General features: G+C 38.5%; 1 protein-coding gene across 1 annotated transcript; it reads right to left on the reverse strand.

The window, feature by feature from the left end:
* Positions 1–769: 769 nt before the first annotated feature.
* On the reverse strand, positions 770–20,353 carry VPS36 (vacuolar protein sorting 36 homolog). Its single transcript, XM_057400008.1, has 14 exons — positions 20,168–20,353; positions 18,835–18,903; positions 14,951–15,021; positions 13,008–13,122; positions 11,475–11,564; positions 10,090–10,176; positions 6,881–6,913; positions 6,693–6,770; positions 6,155–6,289; positions 5,145–5,210; positions 4,517–4,581; positions 3,987–4,071; positions 1,157–1,233; positions 770–1,075 (listed from the first exon to the last, which is right to left on the reverse strand). The coding sequence occupies exons 1-14, from the start codon at positions 20,261–20,263 to the stop codon at positions 982–984; spliced, it is 1,161 nt and encodes a 386-aa protein (XP_057255991.1). The 5' UTR covers positions 20,264–20,353; the 3' UTR covers positions 770–981.
* Between the last annotated feature and the right edge of the window lie 91 nt (positions 20,354–20,444).

Below are 20,444 nucleotides of genomic sequence, written 5' to 3' on the forward strand. Positions count from 1 at the left end.
TCAAATTGCATTCAGTGTGAACACAGGGTGAGGAATACCAAACAATATGATACCTCATGACTATTAAACACAGGGTGATAGTCTTCTTCCTCCCTTCAATATTGAAAGTATATTAATTTTCATATATAAGTAAGCCGTCTCTCCAAAACAGATAAAGGCTGATGAAACAAACAAATGATCTTTCAATACAAGCAGAAAAAAACCCCAAACACATTAAAGAATGGAGTCTAGTAGAGCGACAGGAGGCTACTTTGCTCCACTACGTGAAGAGAAGACAGAGAAAGGGCACTGAAGTGCACCATAATGAGCCAGGAAGGAAGATGGCAAGGGAAGAGAAGGGAGGAAGTCTGTGCTAACAATGCTTCTGTCTGAGCTATTAGCATAAGACATTACAAAACAAACACTGCATTTTCTAGATTCACATAACATAGGTTAATCTGTCCAGCAGCAGGTTCCTTCTGTCTCAAAGTACAAGAAGCCCAAGGTCCTCTTTTAGAAAACTGTTCACCACTTCAGGGAGAAGGGGTTATGCTACACTAGGTTTGTTCCTTATACCTCGGTACACATCAAAGTCACTTTTCTTATCACTATGGATATATCTAATTTGTTGCTCTAGACATAAACAAACTAGGGTATGCAGTAACCTGTCTTTTGGGTGCTAACCCTCATGGCAGACTACAAGGATATTCTTTTCACTTCTGTGAAATCTTAATCTGACTTTCCTTAACGAGAAACTACAGAACACATCAAACAAAACTTGAAACTTGAGACAATTCACATGCTTCTGACTGATTCCTATCTCCTTTCAGCTCCACGTAAGAGGATTCAGCACATGAAATACCTGAGAACTGCAAAGCATTGCAATGTTCATCACTGTTGCAGTTGAATAACAAAATAACAAATATAAGGTCAGTTGTTGGAAGGGTTCTGCCCTCTGTTCACTTGCTAAACCGTTACACAACGAATTGTACACAAACTGCATTAGCTTTGTGTCAGAAATAAATTGGGGTAGAATCTCAAGCCTTCCACTGAATCATCTCTGCAAAGATGGCCCATCTTTTCAGCAAGAAGCAGCCTAGAGAAAGCAAAAGAAGACGGCTGTGTTACTGGCGGACACATAGTAGTGAAGGTACTAAACACAGCAAATATTACCGACCTTTCTTTGGCTAAGAGAACAGACATCCCCACCAGCTTAGCAAATTCATCAGCTGTGAGAGAACCCTTTTCAGATACCTGTTACAAAACAAATACACAGATAAACAAACTGGCATTAAAAGAACAGTCAAGTTCTCTCAGCTCCTGAATCAGGTCTAGCCTTCTGCAGTGATAAACTGGTAAGCAAATCCCTTGTGGAGACAAGCGGTTTGTTTGCATTTTTAAAAAGTACAAATAATTGTGAGTATTTCCCCTTACAAATACCTCTTCTTGTGTCCTGGTAAAATTGCCAAGTATAAAGAAAGAAAGTAGAAAAGAGTTAAATCTGTAAAAAAAATATATCACAAAAAACCACATAATTTTTTAAGATACCTTGGGATGAAATGAATGGAAAAACCCGAATAGCTCAGACAGCAGTGTACTGTCACAGCCAGTATTTACACAGCCCAACTATACTAAGTGATTCTGCAAACAGTAAAGCCTAAATGAAAAATAAAAGACCTATCCAGGGCAGATCACAGATTCAGAAATTTAAGTCATCCCAGATGGAAGTGCAGAATTTTGAGTTTCATGGGACTTAAAATATTCCTACTGCCTATAGAAAAATGACCAAACCTCAGTACTCCACCCGATATTACAGCATACTACAGGGCACAGTAAGAGTCCATCATCACATTCAGTTGACACAAAAGATAACTGTTTTTTTCAGTCCAGGGACTCAAAACTTTGGCACCATTGTTTCAGCCAGGATAGTTAATGCATGCTAAAATCACAGAATGGTTTGGGTTGGAAGAGACCTTAAAGATCATCCAGTTCCAACGCCCCCTGCCATGGGCAGTGACACCTTCCACTAGACAAGGCTGCTCAAAGCCATGTCCAACCTGGCCGTGAACACTGCCAGGGATGGGGCAGCCACAGCTTCTCTGGGTAGCCTGTGCCAGGGCCTCACCACCCTCACAGTAAAGAGCTTCTTCTTAATATCTCATCTAATTCAACCTTTTTTTTTCAGTTTAAAGCCACAAAGATTGCATAGGCAGTATTAAAATATTAGGTATGAAGTCTAGTCTTACTGCTACTGCATTGAATTTCACAGATAAACATGTTTTCTTACCCTACAAATCAATAATTCTTCCATTTCTCCACTGCTCCAGATTCAAGCAGAATTGTAAATCCAGATGAAGTTGCCATTTCCTGCTTCCCATCTGACTTGGTGGGGAGGAGTCTATTCTGCATCATTCTCAGCAATAGTCTTTTTACAGAAACTCAGATTAAATTAGTCCTAACTTGAGACATTATGAAGCTATGTGATCACATCTGGGTAATGGAAGTCAGCTACACAATTTAATATGCATATGGGTATTATTATTATACTTACCTTTCCTTCCTAAACCACTACTCTTGTCAAGGGTGACTTTGGGTTCCTCTGACCCCCTGTCTTCACCAGCTGCTCAAAACCTCTCTCCTGTCTGAAAGCCTGTGACTTCATTTCTTTTCAGAAGTTTCATGTTACTGTACATGATACATTAAGCACCGGGTGCTTTTGGCCACAAGTCTGATCTTCTCTTATAGGCTAGCCCTCCTCACTCAAAGCCTCTCCCTTACATTTTTCTATGGAGTCAGAGTTTCATATTACGAAAATAAAAGAAAAATGGCACCTGGGTAATAAATCCACCATCTGTTGCTTTTTGCTGTTGACCTCATTTGTTATCAAGAAAAGGTTTTTCCTTTCCTTTCAAAGAGATAAGCACTCTTACTGAAGGCAACAAATTAATTACAAACAAAAAATAATCAGAAAAAAGCAACTAAAATGGTTTAAGTGTTTTACTGTCAATATAAGAAAATAAACTGAAAGGACTAACATACATTGAAAGATTTCAGTTTTGATAATTTAGGATGGAATCTTTTAGACAGCTACATACATTTCTCTCATCTAAAAATCTTTTTGATGAGAGAAAGCTATATGGTAACAATTATACAAAACACACTGAAGAGTCTACCCCACGTATCATGTGAAAAAGTGTCTGTGACAGCTCTGTTTTATCTCGACTGCCCAAGTCAGTCGGTTTTGACTTTGATATTTAAATTTGGATACACTGAATCAGCCTTTATTCAACTTTATGAAAAACAAACAAACAAAAAATACATCCCACTGTAAAAGACACAGGAAAATGCATCAAATAATGGACTCTATGGATGGACTAATGGACAATACATCCATAGACAATATGTCCATTAGTCCACAGATAATGGAATAATGGACAAATGCAGGACTTTAAAGAGTTCAGAGGTAGCAAGATCACAAAGGTTTACCTCACCAAGCAATTTATACTATTTTTTCCTTAAGCTTAATTATATACGTGCTACTCTCCGAGTGCTCTTCACAGCAGCAAAATCAGTACAGGATGTTACACATACATTGTGCTCTTTTATGAAATAAACCCAAGCTAAACAAGAATTAAGAGCTACTTTCACTGCCTACAAGCACACTGTGGACAGTCTGAAGTCCACTTCTGTTAAATTAAGTGCTTAATACATGCCATGGATTCATCCTACAGCACAAAAGATTTAGAGGAAGGCTGAAGGTTAAAGAAGCTTGAAAAGAGATGGAAAAATGCTTTATCCCTTGAGGAGAAAGCAATGACTTCAGATTATTGCCTGCACAGCACTTTGAAGATGAAAAGTGCTATTTTAGTATTACTGTTAGATTTTAAAGTGGAATATTTTGTATTTCAAAACCTCAAAAGGAAATCCTGTACCTTAAGTTTTTATACCTAATGTGTTTAAATTTCCTCAGCACGGTCAGAACACTGAAGGAAATGAAAGACACTTACTGTCTCTAAAGCAGAAGCTACCATTTCCTCTTCATTATGAGACTGGAGTTCAATCACCATCACACCACTGTCAAATATCCGAAGCCTAAAATCCAAAGACAGAGTCAAAGTAACTAAAATCCCTGCTCACATCACCTATGGTCACATTTCTAATGCACCCACATCTATAACCACATTACAAAAGGAAAACAAACACAAAAAAAAACCTCTGTAAAATTAACATTAAAAGTATCTTTAAAAAAATCTACAGAGACTGAAAAGAGCAGGGCTTAGTAAACACTTGTCCCAGTCTGAAAAAACTATATTGGAAGTGAAAAAAAATATTGCCTACCTAGCAAAGTAAACCATGGTTAAAAATTCGTATTTTAATGTAGAAAGGATGTTGGAGCATATAGCAGCATTCTTTCAGCAAAGCATAACTTTACTTAAAAAGACAAAAAACAATCTACTGCAGGTAAACTAACTCATCGAAACACCATAGACTGCCTTGAAGAGTGCCATGTTTTATAAATACATCTGTAAAGCTTTACCTTAGTGGTAGCTTCAGTGACTCAAGCATCTTACAAGCATTTACTAAATCTTCTGGTGACAGCAACTATTAAAACAGTAAAACATACTTATTCACAGCTTGCATTTCAAGTATACACCATAACACCAAAACAAACACTTTTAGTAACAACAGCTATAAAACAGACCAGGCTACACAATACTGTTCTAGCTTTCTTTCTTTGTATTGTGCAGTCTATTTTCTTGGCTTCTATGCTCTTTTCTGTTTCCTTACTATGTGTCCTGTAATAATCCTTCTTGCCCTGTTCACAGAAAAAATTGATCTATTTTGTAAAAACTCCAAACATTCACCATTTTTTAGTTTTCTCCATCCTTCCAGTTTTCTTTCACAATGAAGATGGATTTTCCCTTTTATATGGTATTACAAAAAGTAGCATACGTTATAACAATTTGCAGAGGACACATAAAAATTACATGGAAGTGGAGAAGGGAAAATGGTAAAAAACCCCTAAGTTTAATAAAGGGCTGATCACTTCATGCTGTTAGACAGGTAGTGCAAGCAATTGGTAGGGAATATTTTGACCCTTTTTCTTTAATTACCTTATTACTGAAGTGTACTTTATGAAATATTTAATAAACCCAATTTCTCACCTCTAATCCTCGTGCACGATTTACCAGACAGTACACTTCTGTAAGTGACATGATCCCTCCTCGCTCCTGTGTTAAGCACAAGACTGGTAAGAGAAATAGCATTAATCTCATAAACACAGTCTCTCAGCTTGCATTTGACTGAACAGGTAAAACAGAGGAGCTCATTGATAGGCCTTAATGAAAAAAAACCTACCCAGGCAATACTATTTATTTCTGCTGTGTGAGGTAAGTTTTTTATGATACATCTTCCTGTAATCATTTTAAAACGCAAACCACTGATACTATAACCCAAAGAATGTGAATTACTTTGGTTTTAAAGCAAAGAATAAATCTCAGGAATAAGGAATTTCAATATATTAAATCAATCAATCAATTTACTGTTTTTTTACTTTTCAGACACACTTAGTTTTCTGTTCTCATCATAGTAGGTAGCACACAGCTTTCGCAAGAATACTGTAACATCTATGCTTTTTAGCAGACATATAGCCCTGTAAATTGCAACATGAAATCTAACTTTTTGGTGAGACTCCTGAATTCTGTAATAGCTTCGGATCAATTAAAACATGATATATTACTAAGGGGGGGTAATCTATGTAATAACTCTGTGCTACATTTGCAAAATGTGTAATTTTGAAGGAGTTTAAAGACTGACTACTTCTATTTTCCAAGTCAGTGTTGTTTCACTCTTTCTTTATAAAAGTAATATTCTGCAGCAATGGATGAAATCAGGGCTGTTCAAACAGAAGAAGGACTGCTAGTATGATTTTCTGAATATCACTGATATTTTGCAAATTAGAACTTGAGTTGCCATTACTCCAAAGAAAAATTTTTACTTACATTTAAGCTTTCTTATTTGAAAGAGGATATATATTCCTTTCATAAACACTGAATATGAGGCTGTGCTGCTAAATCTGGGGCTTTAAAAAGAGGCACAGTAGTACAGTCAAAACACATTTCTATCAAAATTTAGCAACACATGGAAAATGCTGGCGCAATATTAGGTACTTTACCTCCAATGGTGTCTGCAGTATTCCAGCCAGTTGCTTTGCCAGTTGCATGTGGTACTGTGTACCAGATCCGTATGTTTCCCTAGTAACTGGATTAGCTATACCCATACTCAGTAGATAGGACTTGAACCTGATGGTCTAAACAAACAAGTTTAAAAGTCCATCACCTAGTGAACGATTCTGGTTTTTAAAAGTCTTTGATTTTATTACTATCATACAGTTTTAATGAATAAATACATTCAATTTACTACCAATAAAGCCAATTACTAGGAAAGAGAAGGGAAGACTTAATACGATTTCCTCTTGACCAGCAGAGCTCAAAAATACAAAAATTTACACAAAGGCAATAAAATCATTACTTTTAAAAGGGGTCAAAAGACAAGCTAACACTAAACAAGTAAATCCCTTTTACTTTATGTAGAATTAAATCACAAAAATATAATCATGAAGTGTTCTTTATTAACATGACATGTATTAAATGGATAGCTTTTTGCTTTGCATAGGAACACTTCTGTTGACTTTAAAATCAAACTTAATTTACCTCATCCTCAGTGATATCACCTTGTTTTTCTTTAATCTTATTAGCTATTGACTTGGATAATTCCACCATCTCCTTAGCCTATTAAGAAAGACATATGGATAAGTCAACTTTCAGCTCGACAGTGAAAAGCATACTTAAAACTGAGAAAACAAGCATAAATCTACTTGGGTAAGTAACATATGCCATACCTTCTCCATTAGTTTGTTGAGATCCTCAAAAGCCTGAAATGAAAAGCAAACAATGCAAATCAGTATAATTACAACATTCAGCTTCATGGATACAGCAAGCTGCCCTTGTCCACCTATCCAAGCTATTCGTAAATACTATATATAATTGCTTGATATGTCCGTGTATATCAGGTTTTAACATCAAAATTACACAATCCATGAACAACAAAGAATGCAGAGAAGCAAACAATCACACACTTTCCTAGTATGTGAACACTAGTTCAATATGAAGTCCATATGATAGGAAGGAACAACAATAACTGAGGCCCAGAAAAGATTAAATTGTCCAAATTTATTATGCTCTCCTAAAGCTGGGGAAGGTTTCTTGATGGTGGTGGTAGGTTTTCTTCCAACAGTTAACCCTCACTCAGGGAGATCTATTGTTTCTGTCCAGCAGCAAGCCAGCTACAGAAGTACTCCTCCTGACAAGACAATTTTCCTCTCATCAGTAGATGTTACTAAATTAGTAAGAAATGGTAATTTCAAATGAGCGAGGAAGAGGGTATATGCTTTAACATGTATGCATGCTTAACTGAAGAGACAACACCTCTGAAAATGTGTGGCAACATCTCTTCATTTAAAAGTGTCATACACTTAGGCAGTGGTTCTACCACGATAAACAAAAACCAGTTCAAAAATGAATTAAATAAGGTTCACGAGACAAACATCAGATTTAAATAAATTAAGATAAAAACTAGATAAAAAACATCCTCTGAAAACTCAGGTTGTCGGATGTAAAATCAAAATGCCTCCCAGAGCAACAGAAAATTAGTTATACAAAACAACTTTTTTCTAACCTAAGAAAACTCCTCTTTCAAAAAAAAAAAAAAAAATTTGCAGTGAACTGGACACCCACCATAGGACCATAGTTACATCAAGTCTATTAAGCTTAGTAAAGCGCTATGGTCTCAAATGCACAATTCTACAAGTCACAAAAGGCATTTTTAGGCTTAAATAAAACATACTTTAAGAACAAGCTGAAGGTATACTGAAATTCAAAATTTTTAGTAATGAAAACCAACTAGCATTAAGAAATTCATGCTAAGAAAAAAAGAAGAGTTAGCAACTGCATTAAAAAGCAACTCCCTCGCAAACTCAGCAACACAAATTTAGCCTTCTCACCCACTTCTCTCACATACATGACAACATGCCCAGTGAAGGTGGGAGTGATTCCTGAACCTCTTCTGCTAAAGTTTGCCCAACAGCAGCACCCAACTCCTCCAGCCACAAGTAAAGAAGTTAGAGTATGTCAAATGACCAGAGATACATCTTGCCTACAGCTTCCTGCTATTGCTTCTATTGGATTCCTAGCTTATTCTGTCTGATCCCCTACTGGAAAGACACATTTTAGCAGAGTTTGTGCAGGAAGACCCAATTGTTCCCATCTATATTTAGGTGCCTTACTTAGTAGCTTATTGGTCTGAGACTAAACATACGAAGAAGAAAGGGAGATGCTTCCAAGTATGTATAAGGTTGCTTTTCATCTGAACCCCCCTCCCCGTGATGCCACTGTTTCTCCACTAACTGGAGAAGTTTAGGCTCTTAACACTTGGCACCTAAGCTAGGTATCCAAAATTAAGTGTGACAAGCCTAGGTCCAACATGAGAACAGAAAATATACCACTGTATAACAACAACCTACCACTATTAGAACAAAAGCTCCTCTTTGGAACTTTTTTTCTTACTTTCTAATCTACCAAATTCCATCATTTACTATAGAGTTCCCCATCTCTAATGTAAAACAAAGTCCTTCTGCTGTACTTATATAAGATATCAACAAAATGTTTTCTAACAAGGCTTTTTCCAGCTTATTTCTAATCTCTATAACCTGCATGAAAACATCACTCATCAAAAGAGCCCTTGATTTAGCTAAATAAACAGCATGCTGTGTCTAACTCCTCCTCTGCCTGACTCACTGAGGGCAGGCCTGGAAACAAAGGGGAATGTGTACACACCTAACAGGAACTTCCTCAGATAAACAAAAGGCTAAAGAACTGGATTCTTATCAGCAGTGAACAGCAGATGCAGGAAGCCTTTTCCTGGAAGCCAGGGCACCATTTTTCAAATTAAGTCATTTACAACATTTAAAGCTGGAGGAAGGCAGGATTTTACAAGTCATGGTTTTCCTCCGTTCATACAACACATATAAATGGATTTCTTTTACGTTCTGACAAAGCTACTAAAGGAAAAAATAACCAGACAATACCTTTTGAACTATATACACATGCACATAACTACAATACCTTTTGAACTACACACAGAACTTCATTCATTACATTCCTCATAAACAGAAATTAAAAAGTTTAATGCTACCAGTATCTGAAAGAGCACACAGCCTGCAAAGGTGCTATAATTTTCTTACGTACCAGATCAGTGAATGCCTTTTTCATTGTGGCATACTGAAACCCATAAAGCTTTTCCATGAAAATGTACCTGTTGCATGCAGTTATGAGTGTTTCTGCATCAATCTCTACTACCAAGACAGAACCAGCCTATTTTTGAAGATACTGCTCCCTGGTATACATGAAGAAATTAACTGCCTATTGTCCATCAGTACTGGTATCTAAAATTCAACTACTGTGCTGTTTCTGGAGAAAAGGATGGCTCCACCTAGCCCAGGTGTTTCACAAAGATACTTGTAAGATCTTGCTGATGCCTGGACTGTAGAACAGGTTATGGTAACTATAAGACTAAACCCAACATTTAAAACCTGAATATATATAACATTAAAAGCTAACTTCACCACAGTTATGTGCAGACACTTGGATCAGCGTATTTTTCTTAACAGATATTAAATTTTCAATTGAAACCAAAATTAGCTATTAAAAAAACCCAACTTGTAATAGCCTCTTTCTGCATGTGCCTTTGTGTCCTGTTTTTCTTGATGAAAAGTTACTGAACTCAGATTTCTAATTCTACCAAAATCAATTTTACAAATACACACTTTAGTTTCAAAGAACAGCCTTCATGAAAGGAACTGCTTAAACGAAGTATCTTTACGTATAGTGAAAAACCAGTTAAACAAGGTAAATAACTGTAAATTATACACTCTTAAACAATTCAGACTTCCCAAAAGAAACAATAAATAGTCTCAGTTGCCCCTAAAAGAAAATGTGAATGAATGTAAATGGTTCAGACAGGTGTTTGACCTTGAAACTTCAGTGTATTTACCTCGGAAATGTTTTTGTCAGTCTCTTTTCTCTTTTCCTCCAATTTCCTTTCGATCCCTACAATTCCTACAGCCCTTATTCTTCCTGCCTGCAAAAGAAAATAATGAAAGGAATAAAAATAGGAAATGCTAAGTTTTCTCATCCGCCTCTCTGTCAAAAAACCTTACATTATAAGACAGGAAATGTTCCCCCAAAGAGCTAGTATTATGTATACAATATTTCATCTATTTCGTGAAATATTTTTTAAACCAGTGCAAAAAAACACACAGTAAGTGTAAAACATGTATGAATTTGCTGTAGTAGACAGATAATAGATTATTATATTGAAGCTATTAATATGAAGATGCTTAATAGCCTGATCTAGACTGATCATCACAGCTCATCTCAATTAAAGCCTCCCAGTCCATATGAACATCCATACGAGACCTGTGGAAATACATATCTAAACATGATTATCTCAAGAAATCTATCCTGAAAAAACATAGCCATAGAAACATGATGCTAAGTACAGTCTAATTTACACTGTTGAGAGATATCAGAATGGAGGTGATGGTGAACCTTTCACTTAACGCCAAATGCATTTTAGAAAGGCTGGTACCTAAGTTACAGTGGTGCCATCCCACAGACCTCTGACTGCAAAGCTTACCACTACTGTTAACCATTTGCTATGGTTTAATAATAAGAACAAGAGGTAAGGCATTCTCATTAAGTGATTCTTGACACAGGCTTCCCCATCAGTGCAAATGCAATGAAATTTATAGGTACTACATTTACAAAGAACATATGTGATTAGTCACTGAACAATCTTTAAATCATTACTTTGTTCATGCAGTACTACATGAAACAACATCTACATGTTTATCACAGTTTATAACCTAGAAGTATAAAGACAGATAAAGAAGGCAATTTAACATGGCAGAGATTCTCCATAACCACTGTCCATTTAGAACACAAAGAATTAAATAGATTCTAAGAGTTATATAAAAATTACATGTTGTATATTTGACTTCCAGCCACAAAAAAAACATAAATCACAACTAAAACCAAAAATCTTTCAGCTTCATTCGATCACTCATGCTGAATAAAAATGTATGCAAATATGTATAATATTGGCACAACTGTGTATGTGTGTCACTACACTAAAAAAACTGATCTCATTCAAGTCTAAACACACTCAAGAAAGAGATGGTAAAATGTTCTCTATCAGGTGAAAAATGCAAAGGAGGAACTAATTTGTTCCAGTGAAGAAACAGGCAAAGTAAAGCTGAATTTCCACTTGTACCCATGATGTTGGTTAGAGAGACATGCCAGCTGCAGTATAAGGGGACAACAAGAAGTGGAACCAAGAGATTACATACAGATTCTGCTCAGAAGCTCTGCAAATACCTGTGGGTCCTTGTTAACTTGAATGGTCTGACCAGTAGGCATGTTCTCCCATCTCCTTTGTGTCATTTCTTCAGATAATCGTCTATAGAACTGCAAGCATTAAAGAGTGACAACTCAGTTTCATAAACCGTGTGGAGTACCTCTGGACACTTCTAGCATCTTGGTGGTAGACTAAATAAATTTCACTGTCAGACAAAGCATGGTCACACCTACCCATCCACAGTACAACATTCATTATCAGGAAATTCTTAATGTCCAATCTTCAAAAAACACATGCATTAGTGGAGGAGCCATGTAGTTACAAGTTAAACTTGCTTAAGTACTTCTATTGTAAAATATTTTCTTCAGATATTCAGAAATGTTCCAAAACATGCTAAAGTTAAAATGTCAAGGTTTGCTTAAGGGCATGCTTTTAAATGGAAGGGAAGCTGAACAATACGATTACTATTGATTTGTTAGTTCAGCAGTATAAAGAAAACCACACAGATCAATTACACTTATTTGTTTACTGCTAATAACAGAATGTGGCATTCGTTAATAGTAAGTGTATCCCACTGACGAAAATCCAGAAACAAAACCCATTCCCTTCTTATGGTCATTCAGGGTTCACAGGAAAGCATTCCAAATTTATAAAGAAAAGATCTGGAGTGTAATTGATATGCTGGGGAAGGAACCAGTAAGCATTGTATGTTTGATTTTCAGACATGAACATCAACATGAAAATAAACAAGGTTACAACTAGGCAAAACACCAAAACAATTATAACAAAGCATAAATCTATGCTCATCCTAAACCGAAAACTGCTCACAAAGCAATGAATGAGGCTAATCAAGCACATGCGTTTGTAAGGCATTTATAAGTAATTCCAAGTTGAAAATCTGATATCAAAGTTAAAGTTCTCAGTCTCTTCAAGTGAGGATCATATACTGCAAAATTTATTTACAGAGTGTGATTTCTTCACAATTTTTAGGATAAGCCTTCTTTTAAAAATAGAGCATGTTTTTTTTTCCAGCCTGCTCAAAGCTTTTGAAATTCAGTGTAGATAAAAATAAATTAAAGATTTGTAAGGCATAAAATGAAACAAAGCTCTGAGGCAACAGAAAGTGTTCAGCATTAAAATTAGAGTGATGTTTAGGAGTAAGTTGCATGATTCCTGTTCAGTAAAGCATTAAGTACAAAGAAACATCTTTTATTCTGTTAAACATTTAACAGATTTTGGAGATGTCATTCTGGAAAATCCTGTGGTCAATTTAAAAGATTTAAAAAAGAAGTATAACATTGTATTAAAAGTACTAACATAAGAAAAAAAGCCTAATAATGCTTCTTAACATTTCTAGAACTCTATGTGTGTGATTTAATCAAAGTATAGAACCCTGAAGCCTCATAACGTTTGTGTTCAAAAAGGATGTATTGAAAAAGCTCCACCTCAAAGGCAAACATGGAAAGATCATGGAAAATTATCACTAACACAGCAAGAGGAGAAAAGCATGTCCAAAGATCTGATGTGCTGGGCTTGCATGGTACAAAACTTACCTCAATCTGCCCATGTTCTTTGAAAGAAAGTTTTATGTAGGAATATTTGCTGCTTTGGAATGGACCAGGCTCTTTGTTTGAAGAAGCAGGATGAAGATGAACCACTATTTTAGCACTAAGAAAAAGGAAAGAGAAGTGGCAACTTTCTGTAATACCTAAAAAAAATTTTCTATGATCAAAGTTGACTATTTAATCAAAACTTTTATTAACTTTATCTCACATAGGTGCTGAAGTACGTCAATAATGCTTTATGACTGTGCATTAACATTTAAGTATTCTGACTAAATACTATAGATCTTGCATGAAAACTACAACTTCTGAAACATCTCAAAAATTTAAAAAGTATGCACCACCAACTCCTAAAAAAAGATAAATTTGACAAATTTGTACATTTCAAGTAGCAAATTCTGAAAAACCTTTTAGTTATGATAAAAACTAATATTTGAGATGGCTTTTGACTTGCAGTAACTACTGCCAAAATACAGTATCTCTGTCACAGGAAAACAAAAGGTCTCAGTATTACATTTAATCTATCCCACTTGGATCCCACTTGCAAACACTGTATGTCAATTTGTCCAAAACCAACATTCAAAGGTAACATGCATGGAAATAACAGTCTAAAACGACACCTACCACCAAAACAAACCTTGAGATAGCATTTTTTTAGGAACATAACAGACTGCTATCACAGCACGACTGTAAATCCACCATTCCCATTTCATTGTACTGATACTTATTCAAGGGTCTTTATTAGTGAATTACCTGATTTCTTCTGGAAACCCTCAGATATTACCTCACCCATTCTGTAGGCTGCAAGCAGCTGTCAACTACATATATATATCTGCATTATTTTTTTCTCTTTTTCTTGTGAAACTTAGAATCACAGAATTATTTAGTCTGAAAAAGACTTTTAAGATCACCAAGTCAAACTGTTAACCCAGCACTGCCAAGTCCACCACTAAACCATGTCACATCTACAGGCTGCCCAGGGATGGTGACACAACCACTTCTCTGGGCAGCCTGTTCCAACACTTGAGAACCTTTTTGGTGATGGAAGTTATTCTTAATAGCCAAGTTAAACCTCCTCTGGCACAACTTGAGGCCATTTCCTCTTGTCCTGTTGCTTCTTAGCTGTGAGAAGAGACTAACACCCACCTCACTACAACCTCCTTTCAGAAAGAGAGTGGCAGACTCCTTTTCTTCAGGCTAAACAACCCCAGTTCCCTCAGCCACTGCTCATTAGATTTGTGCTCCAGACCCTTCACCAGCTTCGTTGCCCTTCTCTCAACCCACTCCAGCACCTCAATGCCTTTCTTGTAGTGAGGGGCCCAGAACTGAACACAGTATTCGGGATGCAGCCTCACCAGTGCCAAGACAATCACTTCTCTGGTCCTGCTGGCTACACTATTTCTGGTACAGGCCAGGATGCTCTTGGCATTCTTGGCCACCTGGGCATGCTGCTGGCTTATACACTTCTTTATACACATACCATACTGAGTTAGTTATTCAAGTAAGTGGAAACACTTGAGTTCTTTCTAACTATTGCTAGCATTTCCACATTCAAAATCACTCATACGGTCATGAAAAACCGTGTAATACATGGCAGTTTCTATCCCCAACCAGTTCTGTGGCACAAAAGACTAGAATTAGCTTTCAAATTTAGATCCAGAAAAATCACTGTTGTCATTTATGACTAATCAAATCTAAGCTAGAACACATACTTGCTTAGCGATTACAGGAAAGTCATTTAACAAATCACATCAGACACTCTTTTGTCATGACTCTTACACATTTGACCTCAAGTGAGGCAAGAAGGTCTTTGTAGCTGTCAGTCTGGAAACTTAGATTGCAAATGGAACCTACCATGAATTAATATATAATCTTGGGTACCTCACATAACATGCATGTGCAAACTATCAATCTAAAAAAGACAATGACCTTACCTTTTTCCTATCCCAGCTGCTTGCTCTTCAATAAAGACGACCTGAGACAGAGGTACAGCAATGCAGCACTCCTGGAATAATCAATGCAAACACAAATAAAATTAAAAAAAGTCAACCGTATCCTGGGCTGCATCAAAAGGAACGTGACCAGCAGGTCAAAGGAGATGGTCCTGCCCCTCTACTCTGCTCTCTTGAGACCTCACTTGGAGTATTGTGTGCAGTTCTGGTGTCTTCAACATAAAAAGGACATGGAACTGTTGGAACAAGTCCAGAGGAGGGCCACAAGGATGATCAAGGGACTGGAGCACCTCCCATATGAAGATAGGCTGAGAAAGTCGGGGCTGTTCAGCCTGGGGAAGAGAAGGCTGCGTGGAGACCTCATAGCAGCCTTCCAGTATCTGAAGAGGGCCTATAGGGATGCTGGGGAGGGACTCTTCATTAGGGACTGTAGTGCCAGGGCAAGGGGCAAAGGGTTAAAACTTAAACAGGGGAAGCTTAGATTGGATATAAGGAGGAAGTTCGTTACTGCAAGGGTGGTGAGCACTGGAATGGGTTGCCCAAGGAAGTTGTGAATGCTCTATCCCTGGTGGTGTTCAAAGCCAGGTTGGACGGAGCCTTGGTGTGAGGTGTCCCTGCCCATGGCAGGGGGGTTGGAACTAGATGATCTTAAGGTCCTTTCCAACCCTAACTATTCTATGATTCTAAAGACATATCCTGCCTACTTTTAACACCTCATTCATAGAAGGACTCAGGAATTTAACAAGTCTTTGGTATCTAAGTTCAAAACTTCCACACTAAAATTTTGACACTACTGCAGCTTATCCCTGAATGAATAATACTTATGGGTTCTTAACATTTTTGCATTGATATTACTTTGCGAGCTAAAATAGTATCTAAAAGCACCAGTCTTTTGTGCTTTTGTTGAATATTTAAACAGCTAGACTATCCTCCAAGTGGAAGAGGAATTTCTCCACCTATCCCACACCCACTGACTTAATCCAGTACTTGATGCATCTCAGCACACATTTAGTGGGCTGTGCTTTAGACAAAACAAAGCAGACCAAGAAACAAGACTGTACCCATCTGTGGGAGAATAGGCTAAACTTATATGCTTGAGATAGAAATTGCTCGGGGGGTGATTCAACAAAGCACCTAATTAGGTGCCTGGTCTTGTTTTGGTGAATATCCTTTGGTGAACATCATCTTCTGCAACACAGCTTGGTGACTGACGGTCACCCACGATACAGGAAGCATAAGTTGCGTTCCCTCTTGGAACCTCTCTCTTCCATCTGCCAAGAAGCTGTGCCTAACACCAAGCTATAATGAGCACCATTACAGGGCCCTCTCAATCCCTACTACAAAAATTGCTCCTCTTTGCATGGAATAATTAAATACTCATTAAATTTGAGATTAGCAAAGCAGATATGCAGAGACTTTAACTAATGAGTAAATCCATCATTAGGAAAGAACATGGGTTGCACTTCCTGTTACAAAACCTCTTAATACAAGCTATCTAGATTCTTCTGTGGCTCCAGATTCTACAGCCATTACAGAAAAGAGTTACTGCTTGGCAAAATGCTCACATAGTTCTGGACACTTTAAACACAGGCAAAATGATACTTCTGTTAAAAAAAGGTTTTGAACATGCCAAAAGAGTCCAACTATATGTAGCATGTATACTGTCAAACTGATTGATTCATTTAGTTCACAGCTAGGAAGTTATGAACTTAATGCAAGCATAATATCTTAGAATCACCCCTTTCTGGTGAGAGAAGCAATACAAAAAGAGAGATGTGTTAAAAATGCTGTGAGTTTATTTGTTTGGGATTTTTTCCTAATGTCTCATGCTCACATTATGCATGATTTTATCACTTAAAATGTTGTACAGATATAGCTATGTAATAAACGTGCAAGATTTACTTTTGTTGTTTTTTTTTCCGTCTACAAATCTCTGTATTTTTGATACTGTTCAACTGCAGGTGGTATGTAACAACAGCAGCCATAAAACACAACTGTTTGGCTTTGTACAACGGTTTGCTATGTTAACCCAATGACAAGTGCCTCATTTATTACTCAAGCCTGCTGACACACCAAAAAAAAAAAAAAGGAACTCTCTACAGGTTTATTCTGGGTATGCTAGGTAAGGTTTCTAAGGCTGATGTTATATCACAGCTGAAATTAGCCAACAACTCACCATGAAAATAAAAGGGCACTGTGCTACCCATGTTTCAGTCCTAAGAGCTTGAAAAAGAAGCAGCTTGATTTACCACACCAGTGATCTATATTTGTCCCTGATGAGAACTGGGTAATTTTTGCCCACATCTGGACATATATTTCTGCCCTGTCTGTTAATCAAGCCTGGAACTTGTCAGAATCTTTGCTGAAAGTTGAAACTATTTTTCTTATTCTCAAAGGTTCTTCTCTGTTGATTTAGCAAATTCAACTACCTGGGAAGAGTACAAGAAACCATGTGGCCTAGGAGCAGGGTGAGAGGTCAGGAAAAAGAGACAAATGTCATCCTTTTGTGGGGAAGGAGAGAACAGGGATATGGACAGTTGCAAGACTTGCTGAAACCATAATGCTTAATGTTACTCCAAGCAAGCAAAATGTCCAAGCCAGAAGATTAGAAGCAGTGCATGTTGCAGTACATGCCCACCTCTCAAAAAGAGATGCACAGATAAGTAATCTCATGCTGACAGTACCCAAACCAAAAAGTTAGTTTACAGAGAATAGGTCATGGTCTGGACAATCAACCCCCAACTTGTTTAACAACAACCCCACCCCGGGACCAGCTCTCAAAACATATTGAAAAATCAGTACTAAAAATAGTTCTGCTGTTCCTGTAAACAATCTGTAAAGAAAAAATATATCGCTTTGCCAAATTAAGAACATCCTCAGTGACTTTACCTTCAGAAGGCTCTAAGTAGTTCCCTGCTCTGGAGCAAGGATGTGGCATTTGGTAGGGAGAGGCTTCTGGGTGCGAGATGTGCTTCAGCTATCCTTGCTTAAACTAGCCCAGTGGAATATAATTTGCCTTTAAAAAGCTGTCATCTGAACATGCTCTGTCTAAATTTTGGCTTCCAGGGCTAAGTTTCTAAAATACTGTGTCTAAAACAAGCATAATCGAACCTGGTTCAGATTAGGACTTCTCCTTAACTGCAACTGTGAAATGGTGCATGCTGTCACAGTCTACTTAGAGTTTTGCATGTGTTTTGTCTTCAATTTCAGCCTGCAATCTCAGTCTGTGGCTTCAGCAGCAGTAGTACTACACTGCAGTTCTGACTGTCACCTGAGCTCTGAGTCAGCTCTCCATAGCAGTACAGACAGATGTTCTGGCTTCTTGAAGGGATGGTTCAGCACAGGAACAAGCACTTGGGAAGGTAAAACCCAGAGAAAACAATACTGCCACAAACCACATCCCATTAGCAAGTCATGGCATGGTGGAAGCAGAAGACAGGGAAACTTGGACTTGAAAGCAGTGAGGAAGAAAAGGTCTTGCTGGACAAGGAGTATGGGAGAGGAGTTAATATGATGATCTGCCTGACACATTCAACATCAGTCTTAAATCCAACATGTCTTAGTGTATGAGAGCAGACTCTTCTGTTCTATTTCTGTTCTGCAGAAAAGGAAAATTTGTATGATTCATTCCCATCCCTCCTCATCTCTGCATGATTATTTTATTAAAGCAGAATTGGGTGAAAGATCATTCCGGTACATAACTTTCTTTCTACTGTGAGCCAAAAAACAGACTACACTTCTAATACAAAACACAAAGGGAAGAAAAACCTCCTCTCCATGTGCAGTCTCTTCAGTGGCAAACTATCTGTTGTTTATTATGGCATTTACAATTGAATAGCATAGAAAGAGACAAAAGTAGGACTTACATGATTCTTCTGGTCCCTCCAAAGTAGCCTGTGTGTGCTAAGCAGTAATACTCCACTATCAAATTTTACCTAAACAGGAAAAATTAAACATATCAACAACAAATTTAACCAGTAAAATGCATAAATACTCATCTTGAAAACATTACACATTACCACAACACAGCGATCAGATGCAACAAGCCAATATTTTGAGAGCACTTTCTTTTTTTTCAGAAAACACAATAAATCAAGTTTAGGAAACAATGGAGAAATTAGTATAAAAGGCCTAGATGGATATACACAAACTTCCTTTTTCAACTACATAAATTTTCCCCCTAGGATATCCTGAAAGATCCTCCCTCCATATGTGCAAGATACACAAACATTCTTAAATATCATGTTTTAAACAGGGCTATTGGCTTTGGAACACTATGTGTTGACAAAGAAAGTGGAAGTTATACAAAAAAGCAGCGCCACCTACACTATACAGATGCTATGCACAGTCTGAAATCTTCCTGCCTATCTATCACACTTGTATCCATTTTACTGTTTAAAAGTTCTTTATTTATCAGACAGCAATCAATATGTGAGAAATGTGCGTTAGCAAATTGCTTCCTACTTGCAAAACCTCAGGCAGCTTTTTATGAGGGTATGCAACTACTGCCATGTGATAAAAATAAGAAATCAAGAGTTTAGTCCAGCACTGAAGCAAAGCAGTAAGTGGGTAGGCTCGGATATTGATAGAATCATAGAATATCAGATTGCAAGAGACCTCAATGATCATCTGGTCCCATCTTCTCAGGTAAAGCTTGGCCTGGACAATATGCCCCAGCACCCTGTCCAACGATGCAAGAGAGCACCCTTCAGGAGCAGAGCTAGAAGGCATTTTACATCTACCGGGATGACACAGGTGTGAATTGTACGACACGTATACATGACATCAAAGAAGTGCTCAGCCCTGACACGGGAAGTGACAGCCCACACAGGGGACACCATGACAATGTCACCAGCTACACATGCCCAGCAGTGCGCCCGTGTGGCACACGCCGCTCGAGCCCCTTCTCAGCCACAAAGCCTGGATCACCTCCCTAACAGTCCTCTCCCTGGGCCGGACCCCGGAGCAATCAGTACTGTCCTCTCTCAGCGCTGACGGATTCTCCGCCTGCAGCCGTAGCCCCCTCTCACGCCTCGCCTCCTCGCGTCCCCCGTCCCCCCCCCCCCGATACTACCCGCAGCCACGTCCCCCACCGCCGCCCGCCTTGGCCGGCGTCCACGGCCGAGACGTTTTCCCCCCTCCCCCTGCTCGCTGGGCCGAGCAGGGCCGCGGGGCCCCGAGCGGGAGCGCTCCCGTCACCTTCTCCTCCCCGTCGTAGAGGCGCACGCCGCGCTGCTGCACCACCAGCGTCTCCCCCAGCTCCAGCAACCCGCTGGTCCACGAGAACCTGTCCATGTCGCAGCCCCTTCCCTTCCCTCGCCCTCGGCAGAGCAGGCCGCAGCCGCGGCCGCCGCTCCCCGCCCGCAGCCGCCGTCACAGCAGGGCCCATCCTCGGCAGCCCCGCGCCCCCTAGCGGCCGCCTGAGCGCGCGCCGCCATTTTCCCGCCGCGGCAGGAGTACCCGCCCAACGGTCACA

The sequence above is a fragment of the Pezoporus wallicus genome, unplaced genomic scaffold, assembly GCF_028554395.1.
Source record: "Pezoporus wallicus isolate ANWC-B61680 ecotype Strahan unplaced genomic scaffold, APGP_CSIRO_Pwel_v1 scaffold_7383, whole genome shotgun sequence".
In the NCBI taxonomy this organism is placed as follows: Eukaryota; Metazoa; Chordata; class Aves; order Psittaciformes; family Psittacidae; genus Pezoporus; species Pezoporus wallicus.